The following is a 22612-nucleotide window of genomic DNA, read 5'->3' as shown; positions in this document are numbered from 1 at the left end:
AGTAACATTGCAGTTATATTCAATGTAACAACAATTAAAATGTAATATATATGTATACTCATGATATATTGCAGTTATATAACATACAAATAACTGGTGTTATATTATTTGTTATTATTTCCATGTTGTATTGCTGCAACAAATAGTGCTTACTAGGCTTCTTATATCTTTTCTTATATCTCTATCAAAAATGTATAATATAATTTTATTAAAATATTTTAACAACATACATTTAATTAAATAGAGATTTAATTAAACACATTTATAACGTGTATTTTAACTGATGGTGATGTTTATTTGCTAATGTTTATAGTTGCTTATGTTACCAATAGTCGGTTATATGGAGATTAGATCTCTTTTATTTCTATATTAGCTAGGCAAGTGAATGTATGTGTTGTTTTCACACATTTGTGAAAGAAATCTAGGAATCATGTAATCCTAAATAGATCAGTGGAAAGAGAGAGAAATTTAAAATATATCTCACAAATATAATAACGTGATTATTATTTTTTTATTAGTATATTTATCTACAATCAGTATATATATACGATTGCTTGATAAAGGAGATTACGATAAAATTTAATTGTGATAATGTCGCATCATATGAGTTTCTGTGAACACCATCATGGCTGGTAATTACAAAAGTTTTATGAGATTATTAGAATCGTGGCCACTGGATAAAACCAAAGTGGGCAGGTAATTATAAAAGAATGCAATTCAAAACATTGTATACAGATATATATATATATAATTTTTTCAAACAAATCATTAATTATTACTAACATTTATTATTAATATTTTTTTTGAATGTTTATAGCTAGGTTAGAATATTCTTTTATATATATTGATATTTTTTAGAATTATTGGTAAATAGAACGCATCGTTTATTACATGATTATTTTTTGCATTATACTTAAATTCTCTCTTTTCTGTCTATTAATCTATTTATGATTGGGTGATTTTTAGTGATTTGGGACAACACATTCGTGACCAATTAAAGATTGCCTTTGCAAAGGGTGATGCTAGTCAACAAAATGTGGAACAGTGTAATCGATATTATTCAAGTTTGAAAAGAATTTCATCAAATCATTATGGACAATTTTATAAACGCTCTTTATTAAGCACTGCAAGTGGATTGAGCAGAGAGCAATGTACCTTGGCGCTGACGCCTGAAATGTTAGATTATTTAAAGGAAGAGGATAAGGGTATATTTCGCAGAGCTTATGGAAAGATTCGAAATATTGTAAAATATGATTAAGTTTAGATATTTTGTAGATAAGTTTAGTAAGAAAAAATGTTTTATTAGTGAAAATCTTGCATTACTGGCAAAGATAGATTTACTACGCTTAGTTAACGTGAGACAATATAGCGATGTTTACCCTGACAAATATTTGCCTACAATGGCACACGAAGTATTAACATATATGGAGTTATCACCAGGCAGGACATATGTAGATATGACATTTGGTGCTGGTGGGCATACCACTAAATTTTTAGAACATTTGTCTGATATAAAAATATTTGCATTAGATAGAGATCCTGTAGCATATAAATATGCACAACAGTTATCGCAGAAATATCCAGGAAAAGTAATTCCTTTATTAGGTAAATTTTCCGAGTTACCACAATTACTTAAGCAATACAATATTGAAAGAAATAGCATAGATGGCTTTTTATTCGATTTTGGTTGTTCATCAATGCAAATTGAGGATGCGAATAGAGGTTTTTCTTTATTGAAGAATGGACCGTTAGATATGAGAATGAATGGATGTTTGAAACAACTTACTGCTGCGGATGTGTTAGATAGAGCAACAGAGGAAGATTTAGCTCATATCATAAAAGTGTATGGGCAAGAAAAGCGTGCGAAGAAAATTGCGCGTGCCATTATTGAAGCTAGATATATGTTTAGGAAATTAGAAACAACACAGGAACTAGTTCAATTGGTTCAATCTGTTTTAGATGATGAAATTAAGATAGACAGTTTCGACAGGTACCCGCATAGTGCCGTAAAAACATTTCAAGCGCTTAGAATTTTTGTCAATAATGAATTAAATGAAATCAATTATGGTATACTTCTTGCGAATATATATTTGAAATTATCCGGTCGTTTAATAACTATCTCTTTTAATTCACTCGAAGATACTATAGTCAAAAGACATCTCTCTGGAAATATAACAGATAATGTTGCTAATACTGTGGCATTAAAGTATGCGCATTATGGTAAAGCATTCAATGCAGATGAATTTGAAGTATTGACACAGACACCATGGAAAATGATGCATAAAAATGTTCTAACACCTACAAATGAGGAAATTGAAATAAATCCGAGATCGCGACCGGCAAAATTGCGTGCCATTATGAAAGTTAAATAAATCTGTTTTATGTATTAAAATTTTCAATAATTCATGCTTTCCTATTGCTATGCAAATATGTTGAGATTGTACTTATAGTATGTTTGTATATGTGTGTATATATGTGTATATACATACACGATACATTTATTTTAATAGAATATATATATATATATATATATATTATCACATTGTACATACATATAAACAATAAAAAATAGCCTCTTGAGTAAAAAAAAATTATTATTTATATTGTGATATATGAAAAAAAGAAAACTGCTGAAAATTTATTAATATACATCACGTATAGAAATGTTTCTTCTACTGAAAAATAACTCTTTCAAAATAGGCCTTCTATTTCATCTGTTTCGCTATTCCAATCCATGTCATAGATACTTGGTCTAGTTGAAAGTCCAGGCATCATCATAATCTAGAATACATTATTATAATCTGAGATAACAATTCTGAGATATCTGAGATAAATGTTATTTAATTTAAAATCTCTTTTAATTTAACAATTGAAAGAGAATCATTGTACTTACCTCACCCACCATAGGAACAACAAATCTAGCGCCAACCGAAACGAATATATTTGTAATATTGAGAGTGAAACCGGTTGGTGCGCCTTTGATAGATGGATCTCCAGTTACAGAATTCGCTGTTTTTGCCATACATATTGCGAATTTGTTGTATCCTAACTTGTTATAATTTTCAATCTTTTTTTGCACCTATAATGGATGGAGGGAATAAATAAAATTAATTTTTTCATGATAAATTGAATACGTACATGGCTATGTCTACTGTGTAGAAATGTTTTTAAAATTATAAAATTATTACAAATGTTTTGAAAATTATAAATTGATAACTTTATAGAGAGTATTTTATACGTATAAAAAGATTTATTTACTTCTTCCGTAAAAACGACTTGGCCAGCACCATACATTTCTTTAGCGATTTTATTGATTTTCTCCTCGATACTATCCTCGAGATCGTACAACAGCTTGAAATTGGTAGGTTTTTCAGTAGCGGCTATCACTGCATCCGCAAGCGCTAAGGCACCTGGCCCACCGTCGGCCCAATGAGTGCATACTACTGCATCAGATGCACCGCTCTCCAATGCTGCTTGCTTAACGACTTCTAATTCTCCTGGGGTATCGGTACTGAAATTAATATATTTATAATTTACTCCATAATTTTTGTAGTTGATTGTACATATTAAATCAAACGTTAAATTTTTTTGTATTTGTTCACCTGATTTACTTATATGAATGTAATTGTTGTATCATTAAAAAATACGTGTAAAATTTTAAAATTATAAAATTGATTAAGTTACAAAAATTTTACGAGACATATATATATATATATATATATATATATATATATATATATATATATGTTTATTTCAAATATAATTTTAAAAAATCTAAAAAAATTAATTAAATAAAATACGCTTATGTCTGCAGATTATTCAGTGTGCACGCTTTTGTAAATATCAAAATGTGATTATTTTTTGAAAATTAGAGGAGAGAAAAACTCACGTATGAGAGTTGATAGCGACAACTACGGGCACGCCGTATTTCAAGCAATTGCTAATATGTTTTCGTAAATTTGGTAAGCCTTTTCTAACAAGTTCGATATTTTCTTCGAGATACTCTTTCTTCAGGGGTGCCCCAGTTGTCACCGGTGGTCCACCGCCGTGCATTTTCAATGCTCTGATAGTCGCTACGAGCACGACGGCATTCGGTACGTGTCCTGAGGCGCGACACTTGATGTTAAAGAATTTTTCCAGGCCGATATCTGATCCGAATCCGGCTTCTGTTACCACAATGCCTTGTTGTCCGACTAATTTTAGGGCAATAGCATCCGCGATAATAGATGAACAACCGTGGGCTATGTTAGCGAACGGTCCAGCATGTACCATTACTGGTGTTCCCTCCAAAGATTGCATAAGTGTCGGTTCTATAGCATCTTTTAGCAGAATTGCCATTGCTCCCGTCATACCCTGAGGATTAACAGATATTGAGGCAACGGACAAATTACTTTCATCTCGCGAAATTATGAAAATATAAACGTTGTTGTGTGCGCGAATTATGTATTCATATCCAACTATAATCACGATTAAATGTTTGAAATTATTAACTCGTACATCATTTAACGAAATATATAACAAAAATTACTCTCTTTTTGTTGATAATAAATACAAAAAATTACGTAGTAATATATATATCTTTTCAAAATATTCTTCGTAATAATATATATAATTATAATTATATACACTAACATATATATTAACAAATATAACTATTATGTATACTAACAAAATCTTCAGCAGTTAAGGGTTCGCCGCTTTTGTTAAATCCAACAACAATGTTACCAAGTCGTCTTTTCATGTCCTCGACATCAGTCGATAATGCTAGAATGGCCATTACTTCAGATCCAACGGAAATACGAAACGAGGTTTCTCGTGTCTTGCCTTTTTCGGTTGGACTCTGACCAATGGTGATTTTTCGTAAATAACGATCGTTGATATCCACCACTGTAGCAAAAAAAAAAAAAAAATTGTTATTGCGAATAAAATTCTTTTTTCGTGAAATATATTATTCTTTAGCTTTTATGTATGTGTCGCACCTCGCGTCCATGTGACGTTGGTCGGCTCAATGTCTAGTCTTGCAAATCGACTTTGTTCCTCTTCCGTTAACGCGTTCGGGTCGGTTTTCGTGATGCCAAGTTTTTGCAATCGTCTTAGCTGGATCTTCGAGAACTGTCTGACACCCTTAATGCTCGGTACCAGTCTATCGTATAAGGCTTTATCGCTCTGAGTTGTCTCATGAAAGTATCGCGCATCGACTTGTGCCGCGAGAAGATTATTTGCAGCAGTGACGGCATGAATATCCCCAGTCAAGTGTAAATTGAACTCTTCCATAGGAATTACCTATTAGAAAATCGGTGTCGACTTTAGATTAACTACGAAATAAAGTGACGAAAAATAATTATAAAAAAATATATTAAAGGGCTTTGACATAATAAAACAATTAATAAATATATTTACGCCTTAAAAAACTTAGCTCTTATTAGTCCGTCCTAAAAAAAAAATTATGTTTTTATAAGTATTGATATTATGTAAATAAATTCGTCTGCCGTACCTGTGAATATCCTCCTCCAGCAGCTCCGCCTTTAACACCGAATGTGGGTCCCTGACTAGGTTGTCTAAGATTGACGAAAGAATTTATGCCTCTATGCGCTGTCAATGCCTGTACCAATCCAAGGGAAGTCGTACTTTTTCCTTCGCCGAACGGCGTCGGCGTGATGCCCGCCACCACGACATACTTTCCATTTGGCTGATCCTTCAATCGTTGTAACACGCGGAGACCGACCTTGGCTTTTTTGCTGCCATAAGGACTAAACTCGTTTGATAACAGGCCGATTTCTTCGGCTAATGTAGCAATCGGTTTTGGCTGTTGACTTCTGGAGATGTTAATGTCACTCGGTACAGGTCTCACAGGATTCAGTTTAAGAATTTGTAATTTCCATTGAAGATTAAGGAATTTTTGCGCCATTTTTTGTGCGGATAATACGGTGTTTTTCATCAACATCGCTACTGTCATCGGCCCAACGCCGCCTGGTACCGGTGTGATATACGAAGCTACCTTGGCAGCTTCCTCGTAATCTACGTCGCCCACCAAACGTTGTCCGCTTTTCTTCGTAGAATCTAAAATGTTCACATGTATTATAAGTAATTGCCAATGTGGTTGCCAGTTCTTCGATTATTTTGAATCTTAATGTTTTTGCTACTAGAAGATAAATAATTACTGCCAAAGATTAAATTTATATTGTAATGTATAAATATTATATGAAAGTATATGAACAAATGTTTACGAAAAGTACATCGATAATATTTCAGAACAAACAATTTTTTATTCACGCTCACGATTCTTTAGACTAACCGAATAGAAAATTGTCCAGGAAAAACTGGTTACAAGTCAGAAGCTGTTTAGTTTTTATTATTTTATAATTTTATGACCATTTTATGACGATTATTTTATGACTACTAGATAGTAATTGCTCAACGACTGGATAGTAAAAAATTCTATTTAGATAAAATCCATATTTAGATGAATGGCTACAAATTAAGACACAGATAATTTTATTTTTTAATAAATAGTACTGTTAAAAAAGCATCTTTTTGGTTGAAAAATAATATTTTTGTCAAATACTATCTATTTGTGACAATAAAATTATGAGAAATGACCAAAAAATTATGAGAAAGAAATTAAATAGAATAGATTAACATCATATGATTATTGAATAAATAACAATAAAATTGTCCCATTTAAAATTTTTTAATTATTATGCACAATAGAAAGTTATTTAAAATTTTTATTAAAGAATAATAATTATTAAAAATTATTTTTTATATAATTTTGTTTTTCAATAAAATTTAAAGTTTATAATTTACTGCTTATTAATGTGTAAATAGTGCTTATAAATAAAAAGTAATATAACTAGTTGAAGATAAGTTATTTCATATGTATTGCCTCACATATTTTAGTAATAAATTTTCTGCACGTTGTTGTTATCAGCGCGTTATGACGCACATATTCGTACGCGACTAAAGTTGAACTAAAAAGACTGATCATGTAACATTATACTGTTTTGTAGAATCTTTCACAATTCAGAATGTCGATAACAATCGTTTCTTTTTACATTCCAATAAGAGAAAAGGCAAAGGAGGGGAAAAGATAAGAAACTCCAGAAAAGAAGATAACGTAAGATCCACGATATAAGTGGACATTGACACGTTCATTCGTATCTGCAAGCATATTTAATATACTTTAATATTTAGGGATTCGTACTTATTTTTTAAATATTAGGAATTTAACCAAAATTGTACAAAATGTTTTTACATATGTTCAGAAATTTATAAAAAAATCCTGGGTCGATTCACTGAAGCGAAGTTATGAGGATTTTAATTTGTAGCGAATTAACCCGTGATCTTATGGAAAACGTGTGGCCACGTCGACTCAAATGGCCAAAACAGATGGAAATAATATTTAGAATTTGTTTAAAATTTACAAAAGTGTAGTTATATAGAAGAAATATGTGATTAAATAATATTTAACAAGTACTGACTGGCTAACAAGATATTAAATATAATGATCGATGAAATTGATCATATCATCCGATATGACGTGAAATTCACTGTGAAAATATGGCAACATCACTCAGCTGAAAAGACTGAGAGAGACAGAAATAGTGAAGTAGCTTATAGCTTAAATTTTGATAGTTATATAAGATATAGCAATTGCTGTCCATTTGAATTTGACAGCCTTTCACGCAGTTTTAATCTACGCATGTTATAATCCAGTAAGCCTCATGAATAGAGTGCGCAATCTAATCAACTTATGAAAAATTACAATGTTGTCATATTTCACGCTCCTTAAAGACATGAAAAATTATTAAATTGATCAATAAAATAGTTAAAAATCTTGCATTAAATATTTTGTGATTATTAATTGTTTTTATTTTTATTCTGAATCACTTAGTACGAGTAAATTCTTTTATTTTTATAAATAAAATTCCGTGTTGTGAAGTTGAATTTGAAATATTGTCATTGCTAAAAGTTAATCATTTTGATTCATAAAATTCGGAAATTTTCAGTAATAAGGCAACAGAAATTCAAAAATACATGTCTACACTGTAGCTAATTAAATTATAATATTCCACGCAATTTCTTATACTCAAGAAATATACATAAGAAATACACATATTCGTGAATATCGAATTTCAGCTACTTTTTGCTACAATTGTATCTACCATACATCGCAAATAATATATTTGTGTGTACGTATTTTGTGACTTTTATAAATATATTTATATATAATAAATTATATAAATTAATATTATTTATATATAATATTTATGTATTTACAAATTTCCAAGGGCCTTCTAGCATTTGCAGGAATGTAAATTATATTTTGAATTTTTTTAAAATTTTGTGTTTACTGCGATATATTATATCTTTTACTTTTAGATTTTTGTAACACACATTATTCTGATTCACATATAGAACAGTGGATTGTGAATGTTAAGTGTGAGTGTTAAGATTTTATAAAAGACAAATGTTATTTTTATAAAGTTATCTTTGAATCTCCGAATGTAATTTTAATGATGAATTTTTTTATGAATTTGGATTTAATTAATTTGCTTTTTCAACGTATTGCATAAAGATAAAGCAATGTACCTGGTATGGGATTGATGCCACAATCGATAACAACGGCGCCTGGTTTAATCCAATTACCTTTAACTAATTCAGGCTGTCCTATACCTACTACCAAAATATCAGCTTGACGAACCTAAAACAAATTTTTTTTAAATTTTTGTCTTATTTTTCATTCTACAAATGTAAGAAATTATTAAATTTGATTGCTCACAACATCAGAAAGATTCTTTGTCTTTGAATGACAGACTGTTACAGTGGCATTATGCCACTTTAATAATTCGGCAACGGGAGTGCCAACAATTTTGCTCCTTCCTAAAACAACGGCTTGAGCACCAGCAATAGGCACGCCGCTCCTAAAATTGTTGTTTTCAATTTTTAATTATATAATGATAAACACACACACACACACACACACACACACACACACACACACATGTGCACACAATTTTTTATGCTATATAATTTTAAACGATTTATTGATAAAGCGCACCTTTTAATTAATTCGATACATCCATTAGGTGTGCATGGCAAAAATCCAGATAGATCACCGATCGCAACTCGACCTTCATTAATAGTGTTTAATCTGCAATTAAATAATTATATATATATTTTTTTATAGAGGGATAAAAATTGATTAATATTTATTAATATATAACTTATTAATTTATTTATATATAATATATTGTAGGTGTTTGTGATGTGTGATATTTTAAATATTCTAAATTTGTATAGCAACACATATTTGTTCAGATTAATGCTTATCTATTCTTATCAAATCTCAAAATGTCAAAGGGTATATATCAGGATATATATATATTTTCCTCTTGTTTATCACTGTTCTTTGCGTCATTCTTTAGTATATTGTGATTGTGTAATTATGGATATATGGTATCTATGTAATCATACTGTGTCAAGAATAACGATAAATTAATAATTACTAAAAATTGAAATAGTTATAAAATATGTTTTAAGTTATATTTAAATATTATTAATAACTTAATTGAAATTATTAATTGGGATATTAAGTTTGATAGTATAATACAATTATAAATTTATATATATATATATATATATATATATATATATATATGTATATATATAATAAATATATATCTATTACATAGATATATCCATATATTCATAATTACAAAATCACAATTATATATATATATATATATATATATAGAGATTTATAAATTATAGAATATTTTTTTAAATAGGCGTATATAGAGTATAAATCTATATAAGAATTTAATAAGATATAATTTTTTTTATTCTTAAAATTAGTAGAGTATGCTGTCAAATAGTGATTTATTGCAGATATATCCTATGTACCAGATAAACATACTTATTTACCCATCAACGTCTTTCGCCGGTGATACAAGATCGGTGATCAAATGAGAATTGATTTTATTGACACTGTCGAGCGGCATTTGTACAATAATTCCATGAACATTTGGATCATCATTCAGCTTGCTAATTTCGTTGATGAGCTCTATTTCCGTTGTGGTATTAGGAAGCTGATAATGTTGAACGTCGATTCCAATTTGACGAGCCGCGCTAATTTTCATCTTTATGTAGACATTTGAATCTTCCCTTGCGCCTACCTGGACGATAGCCAGGCCTGGTGCAAAATTGCGCAATTTTTCTTTTAAGGCATTCACATCTTTAATTAATCCCTCACGGATTTCTCTGTAAAATTTAGTCAAACATATGTTTATTAGATGCGTCAAGATTGATTCAAAAAATTGTTTATTTTTTAAATAAACAATGAATTTTTTAAGAAGAAATATTCTTGTCTAACAAATTTTAATTTTTAATAAATTTTAAAGGTTATATATTAAATTTTTGTAAGTTTTTTTCTTGTATGTATGTACTTTACTATTTATTATTTATTTCATGAACGTATTTTAAATTGACTATGATTTGATTGTTTGCGATTATTCAATATAAAAAAAATATATTCATGTATAAACCACAGTTTTCTAGATATTTGAGTTTCGCGGGCAATTTTGGATAATAACAGGTTTGTGTGTTCTGCTTCTAGGCTAGATTCCAAAACGGTGAAAAATTTTTTCTGCGAGGAAAATTTTACTCGATGGCCGGCTTGGAACCAATCAGAAACGCTTAAGAAAGTTTCGGAACGGCCATCGAGTAAAATATTTCTCGGAGAGTACGCTTTGGAATGCAGCCCTAGTCCCTAAATATATCTACGTTTGAGATACATATATGGAACAGAATATATATTTGGGCATTGGAGAGAAAGAAAGCGACAAATCTGAGTGTAGAAAGTTCAAACAAAAATGAAGTAATCTACTACTTTTTAATTATAAATAATGATAGAAAAAAATTGCCATATATGTAGATATATATTTCAATTTTTATCACGTTATACTATTTTTTATTTTCTTTTATATTTTATTACAAAAATATATTTTTGCATACTTTAAAATGCCATAACCTCATAAAAATATAATGATGCACTGATACTATTATGTATACATACATAATTTTTCAAACATTCTGTGTATACTCTTTAATAATTTATTGTAATAAACTTTTGATGAAATTATTATGATTACTATTCTTCATAAACAATATTCTTTAATAATATTCTTTCAATATTTTTTTGTGGCATATTTTTAATTCATGATGTCCTTGTTTCACGATAATTGATTGTTCTTTTTTTTGAGCGAATTCAACTTAACAAATCGTTTGAAATAAATGAATGGTACCTTGCTAATTCAATTCCGGACAATACAACTCCTCTCGTATCGGTGGACATGGCTCTGTTCAGGAACCTAAAAAAACTTTGGATTGTATAATTTTAAAGTTAATTTAATTGAGAAAGAACTTAGATTTGTTAAATTTAGAAGAATTAGATTAGATTGGTTAGCACTATTTATTTTTATGCATTACTTTTATATACACAAATCAGTGAGTTTTCTCACGAATATAAGTCTACGTTTACTGACTGACTGGTGTTGATTGAATGACTGTTCTTGGTATTCGGACCGGTTTACAAGTGGTCTTCGATATTATATAGGGTGTTACGCAAGTACGTATTATTTCAATATTAGTATTTCAATGAATTTAAAAATCTTTGATAAGAAAAATAATTTTCCATCTATCTACAATCTAATATATATGTACTTTTATTATAATAAAATATTTAACACTATTCTTAAAAAAATAATTTAAATACATTAATCAAAATATCTAAATTTTTTATTTATTTATATTTCTCATAATTAATTTAAAGATATATTTTTATTTTACTTTATTACTTTAGTTTGTTCACTTCAAGTAAAATTTTTGTGAAAAGAACTGCTGTGAAAAGATATAATGGTATGTTTATCTATTTGAAATAGATAATCATTATATCTTTTTCAGAGACATCTTATGTGCATAGTTATATACGTTATCATGTCACAAATGCTATGATTTTTATATATAATGCATGATATAAAGTTATGTAAAATTATCATTATTAATGAGGGACCAAAATATTCTTTATAATATTTTACAGTATTTTATAACATTCTTTATGATTGAGCTTCAATTAGATAGTTTTTATCTCATTGCGATACCGTTTTTAAAACTATGATTGCTTTGTATATTTTATAAAATATTTAGAAAATATTTTATAAGTTATATATTTTATAAAGTTTTTTGTTATATAATATAGTTTTGTTATATAGTATAGTTTTTAAATATAAGATGTTTATAAATTTAATTATAAAGATGGATTTTATCGTATTGTTTAATATACATGTAATTATATCTAATATTCTTTTTTTTCGCTATTTTTCTAAAATATTTGTGACATTTGTCATTTTTGTGAAAGTGACATTTTTAATGTGATTTTAAAACATGTTTAATTGTTTAAAGAGAAATTTTTTTTAATAGAAAAATTATTATACAAGGTGTCCTGCAAATATTGTGCCAACGCTCGTGAGCGGGTAGAGCACAATAAACTGAACAAAAAAGTCCTTTACCACTTTTATCCTATAACGCTTAATAAAAGAGTTGTTATTGAATAAAGTCAATCATCGCCGATTTTTAGCTAGGCGTATGTCGGTGAGCCGCGCCTGGTAGTGTGCGTGAGCGCTCAGCTGTTACAGAGCGCGGCTCACTGGACCAGACTTTACTAAATAATAACTCCTTTATTAAGCGTTATAGGATAAAATGGTAAAGGACTTTTCTGTTCAGCTTACTGTGCTCTGCTCGCTCACGAGCGTTGGCACAATCTTTGCAGGACATCCTGTATTATTTATAGAATAATTATAATATTGATTATAAATTGACGATCTTACTTAAGAGCTCTCGATATCATAAGATGATTTGACCCAATGACTCGATATAACTGTATATTAATCTCGGCTAGTTTTCATCAACCGATGCAACTTTGTAACAAAAAATAATTGAGAAATATCAAATGTGCCAAATGTTTACCAGCTACGATATTCAGCACGATAATCTTTGACTCGTCTTGCAATCAGTCTTACATTTAAACTACAATTATAAATTTTTAGCAGATTTTTACATTTAATATACCATACACAACATATGCAATACATACATTCATATTGCACAAATTTGCGATATTTTTTATATTATTTTTTATACGATATTATAAATAAGTAGTACAATACTTAGGAATCTCGACGGAAATCATAGAATAAAATGCACAGAAATGATTTGAGGTTGTGTGTGTGTGTGTGTGAACTAAAAAAATATACTTTCTTCAAAAATATAAAAATACGGTTACTGTAAATGAATTAAATAAGTTAAATAAGTTAAATAAATTGAATTGTATAAAAGGAACATAAGCAAGAAATAAAAGAAAGAAAGGTTTTGCTAGTATCTTTTGCAGACTATATATATATATATATATATATATATATATATATATATATATATATATATATTAAATATAATCACATTACAATTTAAAGATTAATTTAGATGAAATTAGTCAGCATTAAATGATAACCGTTTGCTTAATCACGCACAGTATATGAAATGTATATCTAAATGCAGCACTCGTTATCTCGTACGCCAAATGATGCTTACTTATCTTAATTTGAATCCATTCGTTGGAAATATGATGTCATTCTTGAGAATGCGCCTTCAATTATCTTCAACAATGTTATTTAATTTTCTTATTATTTCATGAAAATATATATTTATTAGTAAAATGAAATAATAAATATAAATCTCTTTATGAGTAACATACAAATAAAATAAACACAAAGATCTACTATAACAAGATAAAAAATAAAAATTAACAATTATTTCTTTTTTTTAAATTAGAATTGCATTTTGTGCAAAGAATAATATATATACATATATACATGTTTAAGACAATGATGAAAGAAATCAAATTTAATCAGATGAATATTGATTCGATTCAGCAGCTGTACAAAGAGAATTTATTCAGCATTTAATCAGTTTATATCAGCAGTTATTTAGTTGGTCGAATATCATCGTCTTCGTCTTTTTGGATCGGCGATTGGCGGATCTGTAATATCATTAGGTTGCGGTTTCGAGCGGCCACTGTGTAGTCTCGCCACTAGAGGTCAAAACAATGGTTGAAGATTAGTAAGATTAACCAAGATCCCCTTTTCTCGTCTAGATTGCCTCTTCATTAAAAGACCTAGACTTCGAGAAAGATTCGCGAGAATTCGATTTCTACCTTGAACTATTACATACTTAGAGGCAATTTTTGATCTCGAGATAATTTTATCGTGTAAAGCAATTTCTTCCTCTTTTTTATTTCATTTCTTTTCCCTGGTAATTTAATTGCGCGATATTTTTTTCATTTTATGTAAATTTCTATATAAAAATTGGATTTATATTCATTATTTTGAAAGAATTGATCGATTGACATATCAATAATAATTTGTACTTTATAACCAGATGCGAGGATCATTTATTTTAAATCTTGCTATAATCTAAATCTTATATTTATATGTTACAGATTAACGTATTATCTACGTAGTCAACTCCTCTGTTATACATCGATCGGTGAGTAACATTTTTATATTATTATAAAAACGCCAAGTATATATAAGTAATATATTTTTATATGTAGCATATCTTTTAAATGTTTATTTTTTTAACTTCTATTTCTTGTATACAGGTATGGATATTTTTTTAGTATGTATACTTGGCGTGTGTTTTAACACTATTCCTACCAGGACCGGTCAAATGACCGTTTTTAAATTTTCAATTGGAATTTCCTACATTCAACGTAAGTGAATCGCCTTTAAACTTTACGACTTTTCCTCATATATATGTATGATACATTTTTCAATATTCACTTATTTTTTTATTGTTTATTTTCTGAGAAATATTTGTAGTCTGTCTTACCTACCACGACCGGTCATTTGACCGGTAGTACGATTTATACATTTTTGTAATAGTTTCTCTCTAAGACTCAATGCCAAAACTATAAAGTCGTTACAAACGAAAGGTAATGTAGTTGTGGCACGATTTTATCCGAGAAGTGCCTTCCAGAAAATGGTTACGGCACTTCCAAGTGTTTACAGTTCTCGCTCGACTATCGGGTTAGCGGTGTTTATTTGCTTGATTGATATCCGATACGGTCCAGATCCTCGAATGTTCTTACGCCATCTTATCTACTATGAAGTAAAATAAATAAACTTATAACTGAAGGAAATGTATAGACGTCTTCTCACGAATTCAAATCAGTATAGTCTTGCGACACGAACAGAGTGCATCGAAACGTGAAAGTCACAAAGAGCATACTTGGCAGTCTTTTATTATTATTTTGTAATATTTTATATCTTATTACGTGTTATAAGTGCAATTTTCAAACTAGTGAACAAGACTAACAATACGTCGCAGTAAGTTTCACATTTTATCTTTTATTCATTTTTTTATCTATTTTGATTTACATTTTCATATTGGCACTTTTCTCAACCAAACTCTATCGCTCAAATAATTGTATGTTGACAATTTACAAAGCCAAACTAAGAAAGAAAGTTCTAATTCTCAGTTCAATGCATAAGTCCGTACAAGTTGAAGAAAATGACACCCGAACACCGGAGACAATTCAATTGTATAATAGCACCAAATTTGGCGTAGATGTGATCGATCAAATGGCCAGAAATTATTCGGTAAAATCTAAATCTCGGAGATGGCCTTTGCAAGTATTTTTTAATATCTTGGATTTAGCCGGGATAAATGCATGGGTGTTATATAAAGAAACTACGGGAGGAGAAATTACAAGACAGGAATTTCTATTCCAATTGGCAGAAGAACTTGCCATCGAATACCAACAAGAGCTCGGCAAAGAAAATCAACCAATACCCATCGCAAGTACAAATACAGGTTCCCGTGAACGGAAAACATGTCAGATAAGGTATTGTAAAGATAATAAGACGAACAAAATCTGTCTAAAATGTAAAAAGTACGTATGCGGAAAATGTACAGTTGAGAAGCCCATTTGTAAAAAATGCGACGAAAAAGAATAAAATGTAGATTATGTACTCTTGAATAAAAGAAAATATATTTTTATACTGGTAAACTGGCTATTGGTCTGCATTCAATATTGAAAAATATAAGTTGTGAAAGACCGGTCATTTGACCGGCCGCGGTAGGAATAGGTATACGTGAAGTGTCGGTAGGAATAGTGTTAACTTTTCTCCCGAATGCTGTTTGTCCCGCATAATTGAATAAGATATTTTCGTTAATTTTAATATATTGTTATGATGGATTTTACCTAAGATATATCAAGTTCGTTGCGCGGCGCTTGTCCAATGCATTGATTTCGTATTCCTCCGAAAAATATCAAGTTCGCTCTTACGCCTTGCGTTTCTCATTGGCACCTTAAGCTTAATTAAATCCAAGTTGAACGTCTAAATTTCATACAAATTGATGGTCTATATGAAATTATTGATATGGGCAATCGGCATTCGGGCAATAATTGCCCGACGTCGTTTTGTGTCGGACATAATTTAGCTGCTCCGCCTTCGAGGAAATCCCGCGGGTGTTTATCGTCTTTGCTGGTTGGATGAAAGTTTTCTCTCTCTCTCTCTCTCTTCTCCCCTATCATTTTCTGGCTCGCACCCTTGTTCTTGCTCGCCCTTCTTGACGACTCGCTTACGGCGATCTTGCGCGAATTTAATATCTTGCATGCGTTTGAATTTAGTTGTCCTTCTTATAACATGTATCTTTTTAAATTATTTCACTGTCTTAACAATGTCTTTTGATATCGACACCGTTGAAAGACGGTTTCAAGCGAAAATACATAGTTCATGTAGCTTATATAAGGCCCTTGTAAGTAGGTTAACCGGTTTGAAGAAAGAACCAGATTTAAAACCGGAATTCATCAAATCTCTAACATCTATGAAGAAACGGTTTTTCTATTATGTTTCTGCGATTTTCTTGACTCATAAAATTTTTAAATATTTTAAAATCTTGTTAAGATCTTTATGGGATTGGTCGGTAAATGTAAATCAGAACATAAAGAAAATAATTTTTGAAAAGTATTCTAAGAGATAGAAAACTTACATTCTATTTATAATAAAACTATATATATTTTACAAGAATACTTTTTAATAAATTTTAATAGATTTTTAAAATTTTAAATAGATCCTTAACAATTAGAAAAAAGAAATTTAATATGTGAAATATTTTATGATACGGTGTAACAAGGTGTTGTTTTTTATTTTAATAAAAGATAAAGACAAAAATTAAGTAAATCTATTTTACAAAATTTATTGATTACATTATTATAAAATAATGTTAAAATGTCACATCAAAATCTTTATCATCGAGGAATTCAATTATATAAGCTTTTTCTTATCATTGTCGTGGTAATTCGAGTCTCTTGATCATCGAAGTCAGCAGAACTAATGTTACTTATATGTCGCGAGATCTTCGGTGCGGCTATATCGAGCGATGAAGCTTGGTACGAAAAGGGGCGAGTTTGTAGCTTCGTCGCGGCGTAGGTACGTACAGATTCCAACTTCTGCGGATAGTTGGGCTTAAGGGTTCCGGGGAGAAACTAGCCTTGGGGTGACTGGCGGCTACGGATGATCGGGGCTGAAGTAAACCGTCGGGATGGGTGGCGCGGGGGGGTGAGAGGAACGGGCAGGGGCCCAGGAAGGTCACTGCAGATCTCGGAGAGAGCGTAGCAACTCGGACCGCAAATTCCTTTACGGTGTTCAGCGTGCGGCGCATTCGCAGTTAGGAGCAAGGAACCGGCTCGTTTTCGCTAATAGGGCGCGTCCAACTTCGCGCGCCGAGCATCCCCCCGCCGCGGTGATACCTCGAAGGGCGCGTTGTCCCAATTCTCCGCTATGCTTTCGAGATTTCCGTTTCGGGATTCTACGTTTACCGCGCCGCCGGACACACAAAGCTCCATAGGGATCGCTTGCGGACGCTGCATGCGAAGTGGTTCACCTTGATCGCGAGTTTCGTTCATTAAGTGCGTTTATATACTGTCCGTTATATAGACGTTCGCGCATTCCCAACTTCGGATAAATTGAAAGAATTGCAATAAAATGAATAATTATTTTATTATTTATTTAACTTGCGAGATTATTATTTAAAATTACTTAATATTATGATTTTATATAGATGCGTCATAAATTATTATAATTTTAATTACGACTTAAGATTATAAAATTTTTAAAAAGCTTTTAAGTTTAAAAAATGTGAAGAAATAAATCTCTCATTATTATTATAGTTGTTTGACTAAAATATCAAGGTAGGATATTGCTAATAATTTTATTAGTAATATTATTATTGTTTAATTTTTTTCTGTTAGTAATGCAATGATATTTACTCGTATGAGAAAATCATTATTTATTAATGCAATTATATGACATTAATGGATAAACTATAATTGTATATTGAAAATGTAATAGTGGCGACAGTCTTATTCGATATACTTATCAAATTCTGATACGGTTGCGTAATTTAGTCACTCTACAGGTGAAACTCGTGATGTGTTTTCCATCAGGGATCCTTAGCAGGGCGCTAGTGGAAATTAATGACCAGTCGTCACTCCCTCGTATCTAAGCGATATCTCGAGAAGAGAGAGAGAGAGAGAGAGAGAGAGAGAGAGATAGAGAGACGGAGTATTACCGGATTGGATGCGACCGGCAATAAATAGATGATTGAACGCAGTCCCGGCGTCAGACGGCGGAAGGGATATGAAATTAATACAAGTCCTGCAGGCCTACCCTGCAAGGCGTTTATACCTTCGCGGAGATATTTCTGGCATCCTTAGGTTCGTCGAGCGGAAGGACCCTTCGACGCGAATATCAAGGAAATTAGAGACGTTAGTAGGCAGGGCCGAATTATCGACGCTCCGTCGAACAGTCGTACAGTTTGGTCATTGGTATATCGCTATTCCTGACGACCGTTATACCTATCTGCGGCCTCTGTGCGATTTTACAGAGCGTAAAAACCGCATACGTTGCGTAGTATATGCAGTCTTAAGCGTATTAGGACTTAGATCGCGCATCAAACAGAGACAGTCACGGAAAAGACAGTTTCAGACAATTACTATAAACATACTACGATAAAAATGAATTAATTATAACTTGCGAAAATTACAATAGCAAGTTAATCAAAATACAAATTGCGATATACTGTGTAGGACTCCGGATTACGGAATCCGGTATTTTGTTTATGTTTTGTTTGTGATTGTCCTTATTTTTCTCGGCGTAGTAGAATCTATGGTAAAAGTCCAAAGGTTCAACGAGATTGTAAACGCATCGGGCATACGCAATCTAAGCTGCCGAAAGTTTATATGGGATAACTTTGCGACAGCCTCGCGAAATGGGATTGACATTATCGCTGTGAGTTTGGCCACTCATGCTGATTGGATGCGGAAAATCGATAGCTACGTAATAGGTTTGCTTCGAAATCGAAAGTGCGCTTTCACATATCACATGAATGAACAATCAGTATAAAACATGTTCGGTTTGAAAAGTTCTGCATGTTAGCAAATATTACATTATATTAGCTAAAAATTATTCGCAATAATAGAGACACACACATACACTTTTATTATTATAAAAAAATTATAATTATTTTTGTATTAAATTAAAAAAATTACCCGCTCTATATTTTGTAATAACTTTTTTTTTCATTTTATTTAAAATAATGTTTTATTCCGCGTATGGAGTAACGCATCATATCGCAATAGAAATATCGTAATATTAATAACGTAGATACATGATATTAAAGAAACTTGCGTCTTCTATGTTAGTAATATGAGCACCGATTGATCGTTACGATGGTCGAGAGTGGTTCGGTCAATAGTTGAGAATTTCGAGGGTATCCTAACTGTGTTCTCAGGGCAGGGGCAAGAAAGATAACTTTGTAGAGAGAGGGTAAGACATGGTTTGCTGGGGGTTGATTGGGCGACCCCTCACTACCCCTGCCAACATCGCCCTCCATCTCGCTTTCTCTTCTCTATGATGAAAGCGATTTTAGGCCCCCTCCCGTAAGCTTTCTAGAAAAATATGGCCGACCAAATACAATTTGAAGGGGTCCGAACATTTCGATCTAACGGTCGAACGACAAATAATGAACCATCTTAGGCGACAGATTCTGAACGTTTCTTAGAAAATCTTTGCAATATAATATGATATCTTTAGGAATTAATTAATAATCTCATGATATTGGATGAAAAATGTCATATATTTTGAGAAATTGCTTGATGCTTGATATATTAATATTATTATTGTAGTTAAAACATTATAAAAATATTGATATTTATCAAGCTTGTATTATAGAAAGAAAAAGTTGTTGAATTGAAACTATATATGGAATGTACCATATATGGAACGGAGATAAATTAATAATAATAACGACTAATTTTCTATATGATTCGATGATTCGATCATTATCAAATTATATGATATAAAAAGCTTTTGTTAGACTCGGATTCGAGCAATCTTCTTATTAAACGTGGTGCGTAATGAATAAAAATTGTATAGCATCGAATCAAGTCAAATAGTGGTTGCGATTTGAATAAAAAGGATAAGGAAGTCGAAGAAAAGGTTATTATTGTTAAAAGGCGAAATATTAATTTTCTATTCAATAAGATTGACGATGAAAAATAGATTTAGGAGAACTACAAAAAACATCATTTATGAGAAATAGTTTTTTGTTGAAAGTCGAGCGATAGTTGCTTACAGAATTATTATATGATTTGAAATTGCAGTCCATTTTTTTTCCTCCTTTTTTTCTCTCTTTTAATCTTGTATTACTTGATTATTCTTGATTATATAAAAGAGAAATACTGCATATAATAAAATTACAAATGTGCTCAATATATATTTTAATTAATAATTAAAATTTTAACTAATGAAACACTTAAAAATTACAATTAAAGATGATAGAAAGTATAATAAAAGCTACAATAAATAATATAGATAAAAATTAATTGATTGTAGATATTATATGTTATTTGCATATAAAAATTATGAGTTACTTATCTTTTTTTCCTAAAAATACAAGATTATTTAACAGTTTTTGGACTAAACATTTTGTATACAAATATATGGTAATCAATTTTTTACTTTAATTATTTTCTTGTGTTAAAATCATATTTTTTTGTAATATAATTATAAAAAAATTTTATTATTTTTAAAAATATTACGTTAGATAGATTAGATCGAAATAATCTTAGATACATTAAATTCTAACGCACATACACCGATTCGGAGCCGTCCCGTATATATACTTGTAGCTAGAAGTTCATGTCAAGATAAAGTTTCTCCCGCAAACTTTAAGGGATAACGGGGTGCAGTCGTGCCGAAGCATCGAGATCTCTCGCAACAGAACAATAGTAGACGCCGGATTCCCTTCTTAGATAGCATCTATATCGTCGGGGGCAGTCAATGTAGGAAGGGTAACTACAGCCCATTTCTGACCTTTATGAAAGTCCGTGCCCGGATCGTCTCGGGGTGCCTACCATCTTACCAGCCATATTGAATTATGGTTATTACGAGGTCTCGTCCTTACGATACTTCGTAGCCTTTGAAGTCATAGGAGTTTCAATTTTGGCAGGTCTAAACGCTTTTTTGCTTGCGGTCGAGAGAACCGTTTGATGAGCGTTGAAAGAGAATTTGGATGTAATTTCTTGTGCACGTAATCCGACTTTCGTATGCTTGGCAGATTGTGACTTTACGATTTAAATATATCATTTTTTTAATGTTTACATTCTTAATAAGAAAAAAGAAAAATGAAATTATTAAATCGAACACAATTAAAAATGCTAGTTTTCTAGGTACACTGACATTTAGAATATACGTGATTAAAAAATTTAAAGCGCGCATATAAAATAAAATTAATATTAATAGAATGTTTTCATAGTTATTTTTTAAATAGTATAATGTTTAACATACAATCAATGAAGCAAATTATCTGAAAATTAAAAATTTAAATTATAAAAGAATTATTTTTCTCTCTTTCTCTTTTCAAACTTATTTTGTGATCTTTCCTTCAAAATTTACTGCAGTTCAGATAGAATCTTATTATATAGAATGTCTCTTCTGTTAAACCCGGTTTATTTCGCATCGAAAGTTTTAATCTCCTTCGAAAAGCTGCGGGCTTTCTAATCTGATTTAACGCACGAATACCCACGAGATCGAAATAATCTGTACACGACATTACTCATCATCTTCGGCGCTCGTTCAATGCGTGCTTGCCAAAGTAAGAACTTACTGACTTGAGACGCGCGTCGCATGGGAGATTCCGTTCAATCACGATCTTCCGGTATTCCCGTGAGTGCGATTACTTGGCCAGGTATATCGATGCAGACGTATCGTGCGATGCATCCCTCCGGCCTCTTCCTCTCTCTCTCTCTCTCTCTCTCTCTCTCCCGACTCCGATATTCCGCGAGCTTCTTGCCACCCCCGTACCTCTCATACACCCGTCCACGCACTCCCGAATAACTTTAGTTACTTTGCTCGACTGTTAGGTACCCGAAGCCAGCGAAGTACGAAACTCCCGGCTCCTAGGAGAGTCCTAGGTAATCACCGAACTT

The 22612-nt window shown here is 31.0% G+C and overlaps 4 protein-coding genes across 8 annotated transcripts in view; 3 read left to right on the top strand and 1 right to left on the bottom strand.

Moving 5' to 3' along the window:
• Positions 1–416: 416 nt before the first annotated feature.
• On the top strand, positions 417–1258 carry LOC126856455 (ubiquinol-cytochrome-c reductase complex assembly factor 2). Its single transcript, XM_050604975.1, has 2 exons — positions 417–696; positions 967–1258. Exons 1-2 carry the CDS (start codon positions 626–628, stop codon positions 1256–1258), a joined length of 363 nt encoding a protein of 120 aa, XP_050460932.1. The 5' UTR covers positions 417–625.
• LOC126856448 (probable methyltransferase-like protein 15 homolog) lies at positions 1251–2591 on the top strand. Its single transcript, XM_050604951.1, has one exon. The coding sequence runs from the start codon at positions 1251–1253 to the stop codon at positions 2370–2372; it is 1122 nt and encodes a 373-aa protein (XP_050460908.1). The 3' UTR covers positions 2373–2591.
• Positions 2577–12922, bottom strand: LOC126856439 (C-1-tetrahydrofolate synthase, cytoplasmic). Of its 3 annotated transcripts, none has more exons than XM_050604922.1 (13): positions 12888–12922; positions 11307–11372; positions 9928–10263; positions 9062–9154; positions 8783–8924; positions 8593–8704; positions 5495–6060; positions 4980–5283; positions 4670–4887; positions 3890–4353; positions 3259–3511; positions 2894–3079; positions 2577–2781 (listed from the first exon to the last, which is right to left on the bottom strand). In XM_050604922.1, exons 1-13 carry the CDS (start codon positions 12905–12907, stop codon positions 2692–2694), a joined length of 2850 nt encoding a protein of 949 aa, XP_050460879.1. In that variant the 5' UTR covers positions 12908–12922; the 3' UTR covers positions 2577–2691. The 3 variants fall into 3 exon arrangements, with proteins under 3 accessions (XP_050460879.1, XP_050460880.1, XP_050460882.1); XM_050604923.1 differs by lacking the exon at positions 12888–12922 and adding an exon at positions 11491–11577; XM_050604925.1 differs by lacking the exon at positions 12888–12922 and adding an exon at positions 11491–11558 and having other exon boundaries at positions 11307–11381.
• A 2384-nt stretch (positions 12923–15306) lies between these two features.
• Positions 15307–22612, top strand: part of LOC126856450 (inactive pancreatic lipase-related protein 1-like) — a 174700-nt gene continuing 167394 nt past the window's right edge. The window contains exons 1-3 of one of the 3 annotated variants that reach the window (XM_050604967.1): positions 15307–15443; positions 15596–15716; positions 15856–15961. The gene's annotated coding sequence lies outside the window, so the exon portion shown is untranslated. Of the gene's footprint in view, positions 15444–15595; positions 15962–22612 lie in introns of all 3 variants that reach the window. The other 2 variants (XM_050604966.1, XM_050604968.1) reach the window with 2 other exon arrangements.

The sequence above is a fragment of the Cataglyphis hispanica genome, chromosome 18 (genome assembly GCF_021464435.1).
Source record: "Cataglyphis hispanica isolate Lineage 1 chromosome 18, ULB_Chis1_1.0, whole genome shotgun sequence".
Lineage (NCBI taxonomy): Eukaryota > Metazoa > Arthropoda > Insecta > Hymenoptera > Formicidae > Cataglyphis > Cataglyphis hispanica.
This window is presented reverse-complemented; position numbering and strand designations above follow the sequence as displayed.

Coding starts and splice junctions, on each gene's coding strand:
- LOC126856448 (XM_050604951.1), top strand. CDS start 1,251: ATGATTAAGTTTAGATATTTTGTAGATAAGTTTAGTAAGAAAAAATGT.
- LOC126856455 (XM_050604975.1), top strand. CDS start 626: ATGGCTGGTAATTACAAAAGTTTTATGAGATTATTAGAATCGTGGCCA. Junction 697..966: donor GATAAAACCAAAGTGGGCAG/GTAATTATAAAA, acceptor GGTGATTTTTAG/TGATTTGGGACAACACATTC.
- LOC126856439 (XM_050604922.1), bottom strand. CDS start 12,907: ATGATATCGAGAGCTCTTAA. Junction 8,925..9,061: donor TGTATCGAATTAATTAAAAG/GTGCGCTTTATC, acceptor CAACAATTTTAG/GAGCGGCGTGCCTATTGCTG. Junction 2,782..2,893: donor TTGTTCCTATGGTGGGTGAG/GTAAGTACAATG, acceptor AATGTATTCTAG/ATTATGATGATGCCTGGACT.